The 19,422-nt window shown below is 39.8% G+C and overlaps 2 protein-coding genes across 2 annotated transcripts; one reads left to right on the top strand and one right to left on the bottom strand.

Moving 5' to 3' along the window:
- The first annotated feature begins 408 nt into the window (after positions 1–408).
- Positions 409–6,116, top strand: si:ch73-340m8.2 (tyrosine-protein kinase SRK2). The gene is made up of 9 exons (XM_048975028.1): positions 409–738; positions 1,752–1,873; positions 2,683–2,843; positions 3,028–3,187; positions 3,308–3,460; positions 3,597–3,652; positions 3,908–4,061; positions 4,224–4,355; positions 4,483–6,116. Exons 1-9 carry the CDS (start codon positions 467–469, stop codon positions 4,713–4,715), a joined length of 1,443 nt encoding a protein of 480 aa, XP_048830985.1. The 5' UTR covers positions 409–466; the 3' UTR covers positions 4,716–6,116.
- A 1,779-nt stretch (positions 6,117–7,895) lies between these two features.
- Positions 7,896–18,850, bottom strand: LOC125707730 (tyrosine-protein kinase Blk-like). Its single transcript, XM_048975027.1, has 13 exons — positions 18,364–18,850; positions 16,194–16,407; positions 15,893–15,929; positions 15,579–15,672; positions 14,770–14,868; positions 14,591–14,694; positions 13,450–13,599; positions 13,041–13,193; positions 12,166–12,345; positions 9,575–9,651; positions 8,756–8,906; positions 8,502–8,633; positions 7,896–8,410 (listed from the first exon to the last, which is right to left on the bottom strand). Exons 2-13 carry the CDS (start codon positions 16,296–16,298, stop codon positions 8,208–8,210), a joined length of 1,485 nt encoding a protein of 494 aa, XP_048830984.1. The 5' UTR covers positions 16,299–16,407; positions 18,364–18,850; the 3' UTR covers positions 7,896–8,207.
- Between the last annotated feature and the right edge of the window lie 572 nt (positions 18,851–19,422).

Raw genomic sequence — 19,422 nt, 5'->3', positions numbered from 1 at the left:
TTTTCTCTTTTCCTTCCCCAACTTGCTCTCTGTAGGTGAGTGTAAGCTGTCTACCATGGGCAGGGAGTTAAGGGCCTTGTTCAAAGACCTGTAGACATACCGAGGCCAGACCAGTGATCTTTTGATCATAGGTAGAGAGGCTTAGCTCACAGAGCCACACACTGGTATTTCTATTGTGGTAGCGAATTATTTCCTCATCTGCTATTATTTCTCACAGTCTGATCACACTGGAATTTGTGACAAACATCTAGTCCTTCATCAATGTGGGCATAATGCAGCAAAACAGAATCAGTGCATATCCCGTCATTGCTGGAAAATAACAGATGGTTTTCACCTATGTCATGGACTATTTCTCTGCCGGGAAAAAACTGGAATAACCTGTTCATCTCCTCCGACAAACATCGGCTGAGCGGTCCATCTTAACCTCATTTCTCACCTGAGGTGATCACAGTTCGTGTGAACAGCCATGGGGAACACATGGGGAAAATCGCTGAATAACGCTTGGACTTCTCATAAGAAAAATGGGCCCTTCATGTCATCATACCGCTACATCCCACCTACAATGGAAGACTGGAGGCTACAGAAAGGTGATCTGCTGGAAGTGATCGGAGAGACGCAGCAGTGGTTTTATGTCAGGAAGCTGTCTCTGAGGAGCAGTAAGAGCAGGCGTCATAGAGAGAAAAGAGGCTATATTCCTGCGGAGTTCATGAAGCGGGTGACCAATTTGGAGGCTCAGCCGTAAGTTTTTGAATCTTGCCCGTTGTTTTGAAAAGAAAAACAAAGTTCATGCAGGGTTGCCAACCTTGGTCAGCTGGCTGGAGTGAGATTTTCAATCCGAGACAAGTCTGCATGTGCCTTTACATGCATCGAAGAGTTTCATTACCTTGCAAATAGTCTGTAGGGTTTGCAAACTGCCCCAATGCTTTCGATGCTGCCAGCGTTGCCAACTCTCACGCTTACAGACTCTCATGCCCATGCAAGAAATCTTACGGCAAATCTGTATTATTCCAATATAAACGTAAAATTAGCTACATCAACAGCGTTGCCAGTTTGCAAACCCTACAGACTACTGCCAAGTTAGTAAAACTCTTACATGCATGTAAATGCGTGTGTATACTGTATGTGCAAAGGCGGCAACCCTGTGTAGCTAATTTTAGGTTCATAATGGAATGAAAGAGATTTGCCATAAGACTCCTTGCATGAGAATTACAGTCTGAAAGCATGCGATGGCAGATGCGTGAGAGTTGGCAACCCTGTTTAAGTTCGATTTGCCATTCAGCTAAGTCTTTAATACTATCCAAGAAGTTTTATAGTGTGCATAGATGTATGTTTTAGTGCTATTAGAAAAAAACTTCAAGGTATACGCCTATGTTTAAAAAAACGGGGCGAATTTAATAGCTTATTACTAAAGAATGCTACTATTTAATCTGAAGTGATCACAATTTCCGACAATAAAAAGTAATGGTCATTCAAAATAAGAAATTTAACTTATTTTTAAATTAGTTCTAAAATGAAATTAAAAATTTCTAAAAATATTTATGAATTATGCTGCTGGCACCCTCTCTGTCGAGTGCTTCTTATCGTAGGATCTGACTGCGCCCTGTAGCCCAATGTCCCACAAAGTAATTTCCTCAGTTTTCTGGTCCAGCGTATCCCTAATAATGATACTCTTTTGACATATGTATTTTTTTTTTGCTTGTGAATGAAATTACATGCGCAGGTGCGTGCATGTGTTCTGTTTACTCTTACAGATGGTACTTCGGAAATGTTACTAAACGCCTGCGAGCCAAACGACATCTGCTAAAAAAAGAAAACAGCGACGGAGCCTTTCTCGTCTGGAAGTGTACCGCGGAAAATCAGTATTATTTATCAGGTATGAAGTTATTGTTAGGGTCCCCTGTTTCAATTACATCTGAAAAAAAAATGTTTCTGCTTTGATCTTGGTGTCTGTGGTAAATTGGATACAATGTGTCACTGTGATGCTAAATGCAGACATTTGTCGGATGCTTACAGCAGAGCTTTAAGCATGATAATACAGTAACAACTGCCAGTTCACCCTTGTTATTCATTACTGGCAGATTATGAGAGGTGCCCAAATGCAAGACACTCTTTCTATGAAGAGAGTAAAATAGGCGATGGTACTTAAAGCACTGGACCTAAGTAATCATAATTTAAATGGAGTAAATTTGAATTTATAAATTAGGATTGCACAAAACAGTTTTAAATACTTAGCAGAATTAAGTACTCTATAGCGGAGGTTCTCATTTGGCTTAGGATCTGTTTTTCTTGCTCATTTAGTTACAGTCCACAGTAAATGTTGTCGACACACACTCTGCAATCTACCAGGCACAGTAACATTTATGACCATTATTTTAGCATGAAGACTAAATTAATAATATCAACAAAGATAATTTAATAGACACAATTCCTTTATTTTCACTTTACTGTAAGAAACAGAATACACAATTAAAGCAGATTTGTGCATTGTGCTACGTAATCGGCCCAGCTCGGGGGGGCCCGGGCAATTGCCTGCCTTGCCTGTCCTGCCCCTACACTTCTGCCTCTGTAGATGGGGGAGCCGTTTACATTGATTAAAAATAATTTGTAATGATTTTACAGGATACTTGAAGGTTCATTAATAGCGTGATACTAAAATGATAACACTTTGACTTCTCTTTGCAGTAAGATGTGGCGAAAATGTGAAGCACTACAAAATTAAAGAAGTCAATGGATCATTCTTCCTCGTGTCAAGCAAGACATTTCCGACCATCTGTGCATTGGTTGAATCGTACTCCAGGGACCCAGGGGTACTTTGTCGCAAGCTTAACAAGTCTTGCCTGACAGTAAGTGCGATATCACCTGATAGTAATCTGCCGACCATCGCATCTTAAGACTGATTTGTATACATATGAAAATTCTGCAGCTCATCCACTCAGTATGCTATATGCAGTAACTGCATCTGTTATCATTTGTAATTTGCAATATAAATCAGATGTGTTTATGGTCAATGGTGCTGTTACCCATTAGGTAAAGAAGCAGCCTTCTTCTGTGGGGCGTAAAGATAAGGACTGGGAGGTGGACAGAGGATCTTTTGTGAAAGTGGAAAAAATGGGGAGTGGGGAGTTTGGAGAAGTATGGCAAGGTGTATGGAACAGCAGAGTGGAGGTGGCTATAAAGGAGTTCAAAGGTAGGATGAATTCATCTCCAACCTATGCCTGTTGAATCCGACTTTGTGTCCGGTTCCCTTTCATGTGCCGGAGATATGCCCTAAAGGCCTTCTCTGTCATCCTCTTGTGTCGTTTCGTAGCGAAGAGCCCAGATAACCTGAACGAAATTGAAATCATGAAGCAGTTGCACCATGAACGGCTCCTCAAGCTCTATGCAGTCTGTACCAGGGACGAGCCGGTCTGCTTAATCACTGAGTTCATGAAGAACGGCACCCTGCACCAATATCTCAGAGGTATTTGCAAACATTTTATAGCCGGTTCTCTAATGAGTCACAATGTTAACACCCTAAACATTTTTAAACGTATTACCTGAGCTACTTTGTTCAAACATGCTTAGTACTATATATTATATTTCTTTGCTACTTTCAGAGCATAATGAAATGAAAGACATAGAATTCCCCAGAATGGTGAACTTTGCTATTCAGGTATGGAATACCTTCCTACTATAATACTATACAACTAAACCTTATTATTTACATTTATGAATCGTATACAGTAATTTGTAATAATACAAGAAATAAGTGTAAAAGCTTATGCGAAAAACTCTGTATGTATGTTGATTACTTTGCTAATCTTAAAGGAATATGCTGCTTAAACAAGTTTGAAAGCATGCAGAATAAGGAGTAATGATCTTTAATATTTCAGAAACATTCATACTTATTGTTTTTATTGGTTGATAGATTGCAGAAGGAATGGCTTTCCTAGAGGCTAAGAAAATTGTGCATCGAGATTTACGGGCAGAAAATGTCCTACTGGATGATTCCGGGTGCTGTAAGATTGGAGATTTTGGCCTGGCACAGAGCACAAGTTCAGGAGAACAGGAAATTTTAATGAGTAAGTGTTATAGGCAGAGCATTATTTTACTAAAATACCAAAAGGATCTTTGATATTATTTTTACTTAATGTGTATCACCAAATGATGTTAGCTTGTTCTATTTTTAGAGTGTAGAAAATAACATGAAAAGAACAGACATTTTCTTTGCATTTGAACTTCAGGTACAAAGCTTCCTGTGAAATGGATGGCCCCAGAAATTTTTACAAGAAGCAAATACACAATAAAGTGTGACGTGTGGTCATTTGGAATCGTATTACATGAAATTGTCACCTTTGGAGAGGAACCATACTTAGGTATTTTAAAGAGAGTCTTACAAAACATACCTATGGATGCTTGTATATTATTACATTCACGACAAAGATTACATGTCAATGAGTTAAGCTTTATCCATCACCTTTTTTCCCCATTTTTGTCAAACAGGTCAAAGTAAAGCATTTTGTGTGAAGGGAGTACAGAAAGGATACCGAATGCCCAAAGCACCCAACTGCTCCCAGTTCCTATATGATGTAATGCTTCTTTGCTGGAGGTCGAACAGCGAGGAACGGCCAGGATTCGTCGAGCTACAGGATAAGCTGAAGGCTGCAATTCAAGAACCTGCATCGGAGGAAAAAGAGATAAATACAGAAGAGAAGGACTGCACAACTTCACTGTGAAGTCTGGGAATCTGTTAAATATGTTAACAGGTGTGGAAATGAAGAATTTTTGCCACTAACCAACTAGGCTACTTCAGTTAAATATGTAGTCTGACAGGCCATGTTTTTACTAGCCAGCGGAAAACGTTTTTGCACTCCTCCTTTGTCTAACTTACTTGCTTCAAGTAAGTGACCTTAATTTCCAGCCAATCGCTTTCATGCATTCCCTAGAATTTTTATAAATATAGGTGAAAAGGGACACAATAGTTAGGATTAGTGCACAACTTTGTATGAAATAGAAGGACTTCTGCCATTTTTGTATGTGTAAAAATGTAAATTGTTATACTTAAGACTCCATGGTATGTTTTCTGTGAGAGTTTTTTTTTATACAAGTTAAATCTACCGAACGTAATTTCCAGATCTTGGGGACAGATTACTGAAAGGATAGAATTGTACGCAACATCTTATTATAAATGTTGTTTATGGAGAGAATTATTTTTTAATTCTTTTCTTCCTTGTTAGCTGTGCCAAAGGACGCCTGGCACCTTAACTGGTAGAGACTGAGCCTAGAGGAGGAATTTCCGTCTTGTTCCCTGCATACTAATAAGCGGAACTAAAAAGCTGTGATTTTTTAATTTAATTTAATTATTTTTGCAAAGTAGCGATAGCTACCTTCATGCGTTTTTGTACACTTACAATTGCTCAAAATCTTATATCCCGCATGAACTCATAAGGATCATAAAACAAAAGAACTCTCAGCCACATTTTTGGCTGTCGATTTAATGTATCATCAGCCATGTGTTATAGGGAGCCTGAATCCCACGCCTGTTCTGTATGCGTCTGTGTGGAGTTTCTCTTGGTGTGGGATTTCTTCAGATGCTCCATCAGTCCAGCACTATGTGATTAGGTAAATTGGTGTTTCTGAATTGCTCCTGAATGTGTTCATTGCATGTGCACTTTCACAGACTAACATCCTCCCCCGGGGCTCCCCTGTGTTGCCTGGGATAGACTCCCAGCTCTCTGATACCCACTGTCAAGGATAGATGTGTGATGGATATAAACCATTTTGGCATTTGTTATATGGGCTTTGTATTTGACCTTTGTTATATGAACTATAATTATTCCAAGTCAGTGGTTCAAAAAGTCTTTATACCTCCACTTCAGTAATACTTAGGTTCTTCGCACAGTGTTTGCCTCAGTGGGCTGAGCCTCTGTACTTGGAACCAGAAGGTTGTTGATTCAAGCCAGGCCTCAGCAGAACAGTCACGTCTGTAGGCCCTTGAGCAAAGCCCTTAATCCCCAGCTGTGTCGGTGTCCCTGCCAAGCTGGCCCTCACCTGCATAAGCATCTGGAGAGCAAGATGGGGTAGGAGAAAAGAAAATCTCCCCACTGGGATCAATAAAGTGTCATCATTTCATGTCAGTGATGAAGTGGTTGTTGCCTGACTGGGGGGGGGAGTGTTGGTGATGACAAAATTTACCGACCGTGGGGGCTAGCCCTTGGTGCCATTATGGCCGACGTTTATATACACTGATACCTTTGTGTAGTACTAGAGTGGACCTTGCATACCACTGGTACCATAGTATGAGAATCACTGTATTATACACTGTATTATATTGTAGTATATACAAACTCAAATTACAGGCTACTCTCCTACTTGACTTCTCAATTGAACATAAAATAGAATATAAATAACACAATAAAAATAACAAACATAAAACTTTCTTTATGTTCTCTTCACCGGTGCAGTGGATTTTAGTAAAGAGCTATGAAGGTGCTGCAAATGGCTCTGCATAGTAGTAGCTTTAGCCGCAGTGTACGGCATGATTTTCCTAAAGTGCTTACAGATGTTTCGTGTTTTGTCTGTCACCCTTTCGCCATTTATACCCAAAATGCTGCCACACAAAACATTTAAAAGTGTCTGGGGCATCTACTATGGTAATTTCGTCAGACGCCGACATGCTTACAGCAGCTGATTTGCAGGGCCGTTGCGAGACCACTTCTCACTCCGACGAGAAATCTCGTCATGTTGTAACACCGCGAGATCTCGTGACACGACACCCCTATAGTATTAAGATATACAAGCTACATTGCACTCATATTAAAAGGACATTAGAAGTCATAGTACACAATATAATGTATTATGGTGATTTGTAAATTCTGTATGTTATTCATGCATCTCTGCTTAACTTGCTAGAGTAGCCTGTTTTCTTCCGGATTGTATTTTGTTTACATGTGAGAAGGTTATTTCATGAACATATATATTCTCACCCATACAACCTGGATGTTACACAAGTTTTCCTGGAACAATGGAACAAGAAATCTGTCAAAGCTGCCCGGTATCGTGTCATATACACCAACAAAGGATTGCAGTGTCTTGCTCAGCAGGTTAGACCTCTGTACCTGATAGCAGAAGGGTGCTGGTTCTGGCCTCGGTTGAATACTCACATCTCTGTTGTCCCCCCTCCCACACACACACACACACACACAAGTATATATATATATATATATATATATATATATATATATATATGTCTGTGTATATCTCAAAGAGGTGAAGATGGGATATCAGTAACAAACCATTCCAATGTACATGCGCAAATAGGAAATATAGTTTCAGTTCAGCTACAGCATGCACAACTATTCTTTCTCCAAATTTGGAAAGATATCTTGCCCTGCCATAATGACATGTAGGGAGTAGAGAGGAGAGCATTTACTGGTGCATGGGTGTGCATATGTCGGTTCTAACACTTGTACGCTGAAAACTTACACTGAAGGAAAGGAATCCTCAGAGATCCACAAAATCCACAGAAGCTGGCTTGGAAACTGGTCAGATCAAAGGCCAAAGAGAACAAGTGTAACATAAACTCATCGTTTCAAATCCACGTTAATGTACCTTTTATTATAAATTATCTACACGATACTGTACTGAAGGCAGAATAAAACTGAAAACATTTCAATTTCAATATTAGTATACGGGTCGTTGTCGACTTATGACCTACGTGACTTACAACGGATTGATTTTATGACTGCTCCGAGGCGGCAGATATGTGGTCAGGACTTCGCCATGTCTGCCAGTGCGAGTGTTGTGCACCCTGTGTGTATGACAGTCTCCACCCCAACTGCCAGCAGCAATGAACTAAGAAAATGGTGATAAAAAAGTAAAAAAAAAACAAAAAAAAAAACACCAAACAACACGACTTAAAGAAGATATAATTTTATTATACAGTATACTATACATATGATAATTTATGCATATGAAATAAAGGGCCGACTTACGAACAAATTGTCAGTCGAAACTGGTCGCAGTCGTAATACCTAATTACACACTTTTTTCGCTTCAGTTTCAAAACTATATGTTCCTCTGGAAAAACATCAGAAGAATCAGATAAAACAATAATAATATTTCATTAAAACACAAACCTGTTGTATATATATGGTGGTTAGAACTTCTGAGCTAAACAAATCACTCGTTCAGATTAATTCAGGGCTTCAGCCTCGTGACGCCGAAGATTATGGCTCAAACTCATATTGTCTCTCTGTTGCAATGAAAAAGTCTTCCAGAGTATCCTGTAAGTATTCAAATGTGGGTCTTTCCTCTGGGGTGTTTCTCCAGCATTGTAGCATGATCTCATACAGCTCCACAGGACACTTGTCTGGAGAAGGCATTCGATAGTTTCTGCTCAAGTTCCTCACGACCTCTGGGTTTGTCATGCCTACAGAAAGCAGAATACCCAGCTAGCTTTGCAACTCAAACGGTGGGGTAGGATGGTATAGATACTGCAGACAGGACACTGAGAGGATTACCTGGATATGGCACTCTGCCATATGTCACAATTTCCGTGAGGAGAATGCCGAAAGACCAGACGTCTGATTTTATGCTGAATGTGCCATAGTTGATCGCTTCAGGCGCTGTCCATTTGATGGGAAACTTTGCCCCTAGGTGAAACAAAAGAGGTGAAGAATGCATTAATGTCAGTAATGCAGCAGACCAGGAAGTTGACCTTAGTAACTGTTTGTATTCATTCACTGAAGTGTATCTGAATAATATCGAGATATACCTTCTTGCGCCGTATACTCATTGTCGATGATTCTAGCAAGACCAAAGTCTGCTATCTTACAGTGCAGTGTTTCGGAGACCAGAACATTTGCTGCCCGGAGATCCCTGTGGATGTAGTTGTTTACTTCAATGTAGGCCATGCCTTCAGCAATCTGCGGGGTACATGTTCATAAAATACCAGAAATCAGTCCTTAACCTCACTTAATTATTTGCATTTATAATGCTGGTGTGAATGTCATTGTTGTGTTAGTTTTTGGAAGCATTTTAATTAATTATCATCATACACATCACTAGCTCCGGCCAGTATATAATATTTTTGGGAGAGCTAAGTAATCTAAGATCATCTCTGACGTGTTGACAGAATGTTTACTGTCTGAGGAAATCAAACGTCTTTCAACATACAGGCATGAAGAGTGGAATTATTTACATCACTTCCTGTCCTGATTGTTACAAGTGATAAATATGGATGCTTGAGAACCTAAGTATAGCTAACCACAAAGCTTTACTGCTTTGAAAGTTTAAATGCGTCAAAGTGTAGAAGTCTCCAGCCGAGGCCCAACACAACCTCAAGAGAAACTAAACATGGATAAAGTATAAATGAATGTGCTCGTTTCTGTATATCAGATGCTGCATACATTTTAACAGTGAGTAATCTATTAAAATTTTTAATTAACAGATAGATAGATAGATAGATAGATAGATAGATAGATAGATAGATAAAAAATCAGCAAATATAAGTGATTTTACTTGACCAAAATATATCATGACATAAAATATTAAGATTAAGCCAATTAAATGTAAGATAGATTACTGTTCATACCTGTGCAGACATGTCTATCAGCGTGGAGAGTCCAAGTTGATTTCCCTCATCCGTTTTTAAAAAGTCAAGTAAGCTTCCTTGAGCGGGAAATAGAAAGTTCAGAATTATATTCTAACAAGGAAAGCAAAGTTGCACAGCTGCAGAGGAAGTCAGCAAACACTTTTCCCCAATGGTAGCTGTAGGTTTTGTTTGACGGTGATACCTGGAGGATCATGATTGGGAGGAACGCCCCCCCCCACCCCCCCCGATCTGAATCTGAGCGGTGTTTTGTAATTGGACTTCTATGCTCGTCACGGGTTGTCCATAATGAACACCATGTGTAAACATAAGAGTGTCCATATGTGCACTTAGCATCAGGACACCCTAGGTCACAGTTCGATGATCGACTTTGTGGTCATGCCATTGGACTTGTGGCCGCATGTATTGGACACTCAGGTAAGGAGAGGGGCAGAGCTGTCAACCGATCACCACCTTGTGGTGGGTTGGCTCCGCTGGTGGGGGAGGAAGCCGGTCAGGCCTGGCAGGCCCAAGCGTATAGTGAGGTTCTGCTGGGAACGTCTGGTGGAATCCTTTGTCAGAAGGAGCTCCTACCTCCGGCAGAACTTCGCCCATGTCCCGGGGGAGGCGGGGGACATTGAGTCCGAATGGGCCATGTTCTGCACCTCCATTGTGGAGGCACCTGACCGGAGCTGTGGCCGTAAGATGGCCGGGGCCTGTTGCGGCGGCAATCCCCGAACCCGCTGATGGACCCCGAGAGAGATGGATGCCGTCAAGCTGAAGAAGGAGTCAGAAGAAGGAGCCTTTTTATGCCTGTGGGACTCCAGAGGCAGCTGATGAGTACCGGCGGGCCAAGCGGAACGCGGCTTCAGTGGTCACTGAATCAAACACTTGGGTGTGGGAGGAGTTTGGCGAGGCCATGGAGAACGACTTCCGGACGGCTTCGAAGAGATTCTGGTCCACCATCAGGTCCACCATTTTCAGGTTGGGAAAGCAGTGCAGCATCAACACTGTTTATGGTGGAGATGGGATGGCACTGACCTCAGCTCGGGACGTTGTGGGTCGGTGGAGGCAATACTTCGAAGACCTCCTCAATCCCACAAATACATGCCTTCCAATGAGGAAGCAGAGTCTGGGGACTTGGGGTGGACTCCCCTATCTCTGGGGTGGAGGTCACTGAGGTGGTTAAAAAGCTTTCTTAAGGCTCTGGATGTCATGGGCTGTCCTGGTTGACACGCATCTGCAGCATCAGGGACAGTGCCTCTGGACTGGCAGACCGGGGTGATGGTCCCCCTCTTCAAGAAGGGGGACTGGAGGGTGTGTTCCAACTATAGGGGAATCACACTCCTCAGCCTCCCTGGTAAGGTCTATTTGGGGCTCCTGAAGAGGAGGGTCCATCGGATTGTCAAATCTCAGATTAAGGAGGAGCAGTGTGGTTTTTGCCCTAGGCATGGAACAGTGGACCAGCTCTATACTCTCAGCAGAGTCCTGGAGGGTGCGTGGGAGTTTGCCCAACCAGTCTACATGTGCTTTGTGGACTTGGAGAAGGCATTCGACTGTATCCCTTGGGGAATCCTGTGGGGAGTGCTCTGGGAGTATGGGGTGCCGGGATACCTTATAAGGGCTGTTTGGTCCCTGTATGACCGGTGCCAGAGCCTGGTCCGCATTGTCGGCAGTAAGTCGGACTCGCTCCCGGTGAGGGTTGGACTCCGCCAGGGCTGCCCTTTGTCACCAATTCTGTTCATAACTTTTATGGACAGAATTTCTAGGCGCAGGCATGGCGTTGAGGGTGTCCAGTTTTGTGACCTCAGGATTAGGTCTCTACTTTTTGCAGATGATGTCCTTCTGTTGGCCCTCTCACTGGAGCAGTTCACAGCCGAGTGTGAAGTGGCTGGGATGAAAATCAGCACCTCCAAATCCAAGACCAAGGTCCTCATCCTAAAAGGGTGGAGTGCTCTCTCCGGAGACCTTCCCCAAGTGAAGGAGTTAAGTATGCAGGCACTGCATCAGTCTGTCATGGTGAAGAAAGAGCTGATGCCAAAAGGCAAAGCTGTGGGTAGTGACAAGAAAGAATGAGATCACGAATACAAGCGGTCAAAATGGGTTTCCTCCACTGGGTGGCTGGGTTCTGCTTTAGAGATAGGGAGAGGAGCTTGGTCATTCATGCGAGACTAAGAGTAGAGACGCTGCTCTTCCACATCAAGAGGAGCTAGATGAGGTGGCTCGGGCATCTGGTCAGGATGCCTCCTGGACGCCTCCCTGGTGAGGTGTTCCAGGCATGTCCCACTGGGAGGAGGCTCCGGGGAAGACCCAGGACACACTGGAGAGACTATGTCTCTCGGCTGGCCTGGGAACACCTCAGGATTCCCCCGGAGGAGCTGGACGAAGTGGCTGGGGAGAGGGAAGTCTGGGTATCCCTGCTTAGACTGCTGCCCCTACGACCCAACCCGGAAAAGTGGTAGGAAATGGATGGATGGATGGATGGATACAGTATTAGCACTTTGTTTGTAGCCTTGAAAACAGCTACATGATAATGGCACAATACGCTATGTTTTTAGTTACTAGCTCAGCTCCAGGCACAGAAGGATGCTCACCTTTCTCCATATACTCCGTCACAATGAGGATGGGTATCTTGGTGACGACAGCATAAAGACGCACCAGCTTGTCATGCTGCAGCTGCTTCATCAGGTTGGCTTCCTGCAGAAAAGCTTCAGGCTCCATACTGCCCTCTTTGAGAGTTTTAATGGCCACCTTCTGCTTGTTCTTATAGAACCCTAAGTGGGGAGCAATTTTTTTACCTTGCTATGAAGCTTTGCAGTGCATATATTTATATATGAAACAATTCAAATCCAGTTACTGTTGGGTTTCTGTCCTGAATAAACAAAATGTTTATGGTTCAACAACTAATTCAACTTAGCATTTAAGGCTTTTTGCACATAGTAATTTATTGTTTATAGTGACATCTAGGGATTGTGTGCAGCTACTGCAATATTCAGATCTCGATCTCTTACATCACTGGGAAGTGTCTTCCTTCATTACTCAAAGTCGAACTCTAATCAAGGTTTCCGGAATGTACCAAAAACCACCCATCCCCCCATTACATCTCACTGCTAATTATGCTAACTAAAAGTATGACAAATATAGCTGTGCGATCAGTCGTAGCGCCATTGAAAGATAGCATGATCTGAGCGCTATGGAACACCGTCAGCATCAAAATCGACATCAACATCTCATATTTTTAACACATATTTTTTCCAACGTGTTAACACGTTCATTTTCTGTGTCTTAAGACTCAAATCTGACAGGTTGATTCAGAGGGTTTGATGCCCCATGGCGTTCCATAGAGGCCCAGTCTCCTGTACCGTGGGTCAGGACCACGTCACACAACAACCCAGGCTTGCTAGCTTGGTGTCAGAATCACTGCGGTAACATATCGATTGTTGAGTAGGTTTCTGATATCACTCCTCACCCATCCAGACTTCTCCGAACTGACCAGCGCCCAGTTTCCTCACCATCTTCAGTGATTCACGGGGAATCTCCCAGTTGTCTTGTCCCCAGGGGCACTGGGGCATGATGGATTTACATGGCATGGTCAGCTGCTGACAAAGGCCACCTGCTGTTTCTGGTAGTTTTGCAGAGAAATGTAATTCAGATGAAACATATTGTCATAATATAATGATACACATTATCAATAGGAGACAATGGTGACATTGTTCCTCCGAGAAATAGATAGATAGATAGATAGATAGATAGATAGATAGATAGATAGATAGATAGATAGATAGATAGCATATTATTGGTACATTTACTTCTTTAATTATTCTACATTGCCCATCTGCCCAATGAACAGTTTGACATACAAATATCATTCGGCTTACTGGAATAATACTTCACTAGCTCCGACAGTGATGGAAAGGTGATTTTTGGAGAGATGTAGAATCCTCCATCGTCAAGTGAACGTATTTTGTAGTGTTTGACCGCATGTCCTTGCCCGGGCACAATGTCTTTGATAGACAGAGAGAAGGCCCCTGGGGAGGGAAAACTCTTTGCAGCTGATATACACTTTTTTAAAGAAATGTACATTAGTGGTTTAATCAACACAGACAATTTTAAGTTTCATTATTTTTAGTACAAGGCTATAGTTTCATCAAAAGAGTGTGAGAAAGGCGCTATATAAATGGAACTTTTTATTAGTACAGTTAACAAAGCAGCTAATATTAGTCTTTAGTCTGTACATCTGCACACTTTCATGTACATTAGTACTGATGCCCAAAACACACACACACACACACACACACAAACACACAGGTTTATTATAATAACTTTGTGGGGACTCTCATTTCTGTGGGGAAACCTCTGATCCTAACACGACCTTAACTCCTACTCAGCCCGAACTTTAACCATAAGTAACCAAACTACATATGAACCTTTTTGACATTTTTAGTTTTTTTGATCACATTGGTGTAATCGTGCCTCACACCTCTGGGACCCGGGTTCGAGTCTCCGCCTGGGTCACATGTGTGTGGAGTTTGCATGTTCTCCCCATGTCGTCATGGGGTTTTCTCCGGGTACTCCGGTTTCCCCCCACAGTCCAAAAACATGCTGAGGCTAATTGGCGTCGCTAAATTGCCCATAGGTGTGCATGTGTGAGTGAATGGTGTGTGAGTGTGCCCTGCGATGGGCTGGCCCCCCATCCTGGGTTATTCCCTGCCTCGTGCCCATTGCTTCTGGGATAGGCTCCGGACCCCCCGCGACCCAATAGGATAAGCGGTTTGGAAAATGGATGGATGGATGGATATTGTCATGATACATCATTGAACATTTGTTTGATTAATATGACAAATCGGTCTTGCTTTTTTTACATGGCCTAAAAATGTTCTTCCTAATTATGACTATTGGAATTTGTTGACTTAATTAGACTGTAGTGGTATCATGGCTCAGATGAAGTAAAGTCAAAGCTGCAGGTTGTAGTAGATTATTATCACAAGTCAAGCGACAACAACAAAAAGTCATACAGACCTTTATTTGTCTCGCTTTCTCGGATTAAAAAGGCTCCGACTTTGTTTCCTGGGGCCAACAGCAAACGCTCTGTTTCTTTACGGCTCAAGTTTTTGAAGAACCACCTGCGGAGCACGAACACAAACCGCTAAGATATCGGCGTTTCTCAGCCGCCGCGCGACGTGCCACTCGCTTCTCACCTTTCCATTTCCAGAGACTCCAGTTTGGCCACATGAGTTCTGGGAATGTATCCTTCTTCCCCAGTGACCAAAGATTTAGCCAACCACCAGTCTCCTTTCCTGTAAAGAAATGATAATGATTTTGACACGGAAAAAAACTATTACTGCTTAAAACAGGCAAAGGGTGTATAATTATAATTATAATATATATTTATATTATATTATATTATATTAGAATATAATATATATATATATATATATATATATATATATATATAGCACAATAGACGTTTTATATTATATTTCTAATGTAGCAAAAAATCACAAGAAGCTACATATCAGGCCCTCACGATCACGTTGGATTCATGATTAAATAAATGTTTGTATCGACACATATGATCATTTTATATTTTGTCCAGAATTTTATAGTATTTTTCATCAGCTTAAATTGACACTAAAATGTCTTGCTTTATGTCATGACATTAACGATTTATTATTATTCTGTTTTTAATTTATTTACGTATATTTATTTATTTGTTTGTTTGTAAGTTAAATGTCTGCTTGTTTGCACATGAGTTTAAATAAACTGCATTTCAATCTTGTGTTTCATTCTCAATGAATTTCAGTCATGGTTTGGCTTGATTACGGCATGACCATTAACTTCATTAATTTCCTTGACGAATGCACATTCAAGAAAAACGTCTCAACTTAATGAATCCTTTTTAATCAAAGCTATGATCTGCTACAGGAAGTTTACGAACAGCAGGGTTGCTGCCCTGAAAATCAAAAAATCGTGGTTGACTCATCATCGTAAACAAATTCATACTTACTCGTGTATAATCTTTAGTTTGTCTCCTTTTTTAAACTGCAGATCATGGTCGTTCATTGGATTGAAGTCAAACTGAGCAATAGCAACATCTCTATCTGAAGAACAAAAACATACAAAGATACATATTAGCATTGTTTCATAAACTTATCAAGAATTATTAATATGAGAATGTGTTTTCCGTGATGCGTTTTGCGTCTGTTGATATTTTGGCTGGTCATGGTGAATTCCTTCCTAAACCTGCACATTTTCAACTTTAGCAGATTGTTGCATTTTTGGTTTTTGAGTGAAAAGTTGTGTCACTTGAATTGTAATTACCAGGATTTGGAGGTCCCAATGTGTTGGCTTCAAGTTCCTGAAAAAACGACACACCATATACAAAACAGATAATTCAAATAATAGAGTTTTATTAATTTGGTAGTAAATTGCAGTCCATTACCCTTAACTATCACCAGGGTACAATAAGGACAAAAAAAATAAATCTTAAAAATATACAATATATTCAGATTCTAATCTATGTTTCCGTCAAATGAACTCTGTTTATAAATTTGTACAGTGGGAAATCGAACCTTTAGTCCTGAAATAGTCTTGTGACTTGGTTAGACCAGAAAACACTCACTGTGTCTGATCCAGGAGATAAGGAGTTGGTCTGCAGTCCATTTTCTCTGAAGGAGAGATCTTTGGAGATTCTAACATGTCTCAGGATGCTCTGAGTACAACCCATCTTTCAAGATGGCGTTTGTGGCCTTCAGTAACAGTCCCGTATTGCTGTTTGCATATGCTTAAATGGTGAGCATACCGTACATGTCATACACAGGTTCTTTTAAAAGCACCTGTACAAAGCAAAAAGCACTGTTAACATCCTATGAAGTAATTTTTCAGGCAGGGCAAGAATGAATAGAATTGACGAGAATTAATAAGAGTTTAGGACTCAATCAGCACCTGCTTATGTGAGTCTACATAGGCATTATAGACATTAATGACATGTTCACTGTATGATATTTTAGTACAAACATTTTAACAAGAAAAAGACAACAGCAAAATTTTAACAAAGACCTCGAAGATAAATAGTTACATTCATCCAAAAATGTACGGAATTTATTCTGTATTCTGTCTTATCATGCACAACTTATTGTGCATTTAAATTAGATGAGTTGTATATTTTGTTATGTATATTTTGTTATGTATATATTCTGTATCGTGGGCTATTCATATCCTGTTCTGATACTGTTCATCTTCTATTTGTCAAAGAATAGAAATAAATGTCCGTCTTTAACACAATGATTATAACAATACAATATATATCTTGTATGTAAATTGTGATGGAATAATATTTAAAATCCTAATAGAGCAACATTGCCTACTAAGGACACTCTATTACATACGTAATAAATAATGCAATAAATTTGAATTTATATTTGTGCAGTGTAGTTTTATACAAATTTTAATTTGAAATAATGTAATCTGAGTGGTAAAATATGATAAGCGTGATACGCAAACATATGTTTTTGGTTGACAGTTTCCTTAATATCACTGGAATTAAAATGCGTAAGACACAGACTGGGATGCTGGCGTTACCACGATTATATATAAACCTGCTGTTTGACATAATATAAATATTTATATTGAAATCAAATTAGATCACTAAACACAATAAAGTCTTTATTAGCTTTATTGCATCTACTGATGCATTGTTGAAAGATATAACATTTTTATTAATATATTCAGGAACCAAGTCAGTTTTTAACTACATTGGATGTAATAATTGTATCTATCTATCTATCTATCTATCTATCTATCTATCTATAGACAGATATATGATTGTTCATCACGAAGCGAGATTTTATACATATATGATATACTTTATTATTTAAAACTTTAATCATTCGGCTTTGTGCAAATAAGAGTTACAAATAGAGCTACATAATTCACAAAAGTAATTAAATAAAGCAAAATATTTAGATTTTCTATTTTTTTCTGTGATAATAGTTTACCTTGTAGTAATTCCAAATTTTAACAATATCAGGTTATAGTGAGATGTCACATACATGAATCCATACTTTCAACTGAATATTATTATTAAACGGCAATTAGTCAATACTTGTATTATTTGCATATTGGAGATTTTTTATGTTGAAATTTTATTTGATTAATTGCGCTTCAGAATCGTCTCCAGTATTTTATCCTTAAGAATTCACTTCATGCCGAGCATTTAAAGGATAACCGACAGAATTCCTTCTGGAGAGCTTAACCATATTCATATGCTGAAATCCTATTCATATAACAGTATCTCCAGATCATCAAATTTTACATCAAATAGACCCATAAGGACTGAAAACATTTAAACTGAAAAGGAAGTACTGAGTATTTTTCCTTACTCAATCTGATAAAAAAAAAGAGTTTATTAAACCAGAATTACACATAAACATTAACCAACTTCTACTCTTTTTATACTTTTTCAGGTATCGAAAAACATTTTTACCATGATTACGCAGTCAATACTGGAAATAATGTGTAAATAAAATATGAAAGATAATCAGAAGATTATAATACATATGTATTATATATGTTTTTTTTTAATCTTCCCAGATGTGTTAAGAATCTGATTACAAATTATACCAGCCTAGGACCTATAAAAATAACGGTGATCACTAAGGATACGGCCTTGAAAAACCATATATATATATATATATATATATATATATATATATATATATATATATATATATATATATATATTAATAAATACATTCTTCTGATGCAGTATTAAAATATTCATGCAGACATACCTTAATCTCGACTTTGGAGTTCGAGTGTCATATAATAATGCAGGAAGTTTAACTAGCTTACAATTCGGAAAAACTGTGGCTCTGCAAGTTTGTGGTTGAGCGCAATGAGCTCTCAGGGTCTTCTGCTCATTGCCTCAGCCTCACTCTATGGGCCTCTCTCTCTTTCCCCAGCTATTACACATGTATGTCTGGTTATTAATCTGATTAATAACTGTTCCTGACCAAACTAGAGGTTCTACAGCAACTTTTTGTGGCAGGTTGAACCTCCATGATAGGATTTGATCAGGGTGTTTTCATTCTGGCGACTCACAGATGTACTGACCAGGGTGCACAGACATAAGTGGCCTTATCGATATATTGGGCAAGAGCTGGTCTGGTGTACTGGGCAGGCTGTTGTTTCCATGTGCTTCTCCAAGGTACTTAACAATTTAGCAATTTCGGAAAGTGTTTCGCTTAATTTTAAATCGATGTATTCCTGCCGTTCATTTCCTTTCAGCTCACGGATAACATTTTCTAACCCACACAGATGCACATCCTGTTTGGCTAAGGTGGTTTTCAGTAAGCATAGCTCATTGACTTATCAGATCTGTTTAGACGTTTCTAAAATTTGAAACAAAAAAAAAAAAGCAGTTGGGTTTACAGTCTGCTTTGCAAAAGTATTTCATCTTTGCATCATTATAAAAGTGCATAAATAAAAAAAAAAGCTTATGAATGGTGGCTATATTGCAACCTGTTTAACCAAACTTAAGCAGTTTACAGTTTTTATTTATTTATACATCTGAATATTTTACTGGACCGGTTTAGCTTAACTAAATTACTTAAAGGTCACTACAGCAAATATAATGAAACAGTAAGAAAGACATGTGACCCAGATCCACCAAAGATATAGTTCATCCCAAAGTTTCATGTTGACTATTTCTCATTAACTAGCATTTTTCTGGAACAATTCTTGCATTTCATTTCACATCCTTCTCCCTTCTCTCGACCTCTTAGAGATTGTGGCACTAACGGGAAAGCTGGCTTCATCGCCCCCTGCTGGCTCCTACCAGAATATCTGCT

The sequence above is a fragment of the Brienomyrus brachyistius genome, chromosome 14 (assembly GCF_023856365.1).
Source record: "Brienomyrus brachyistius isolate T26 chromosome 14, BBRACH_0.4, whole genome shotgun sequence".
NCBI classification, from domain to species: domain Eukaryota; kingdom Metazoa; phylum Chordata; class Actinopteri; order Osteoglossiformes; family Mormyridae; genus Brienomyrus; species Brienomyrus brachyistius.
The sequence above is the reverse complement of the archived record's forward strand: the minus strand, read 5'-3'. Positions and strand labels throughout refer to the sequence as shown.

Coding starts and splice junctions, on each gene's coding strand:
- LOC125707730 (XM_048975027.1), bottom strand. CDS start 16,298: ATGGGTTGTACTCAGAGCATCCTGAGACATGTTAGAATCTCCAAAGAT. Junction 14,695..14,769: donor GAGTCTCTGGAAATGGAAAG/GTGAGAAGCGAG, acceptor CGTGCTCCGCAG/GTGGTTCTTCAAAAACTTGA. Junction 8,907..9,574: donor TGATAGACATGTCTGCACAG/GTATGAACAGTA, acceptor TGTACCCCGCAG/ATTGCTGAAGGCATGGCCTA.
- si:ch73-340m8.2 (XM_048975028.1), top strand. CDS start 467: ATGGGGAACACATGGGGAAAATCGCTGAATAACGCTTGGACTTCTCAT. Junction 1,874..2,682: donor AAATCAGTATTATTTATCAG/GTATGAAGTTAT, acceptor TTCTCTTTGCAG/TAAGATGTGGCGAAAATGTG. Junction 3,188..3,307: donor GGCTATAAAGGAGTTCAAAG/GTAGGATGAATT, acceptor GTCGTTTCGTAG/CGAAGAGCCCAGATAACCTG.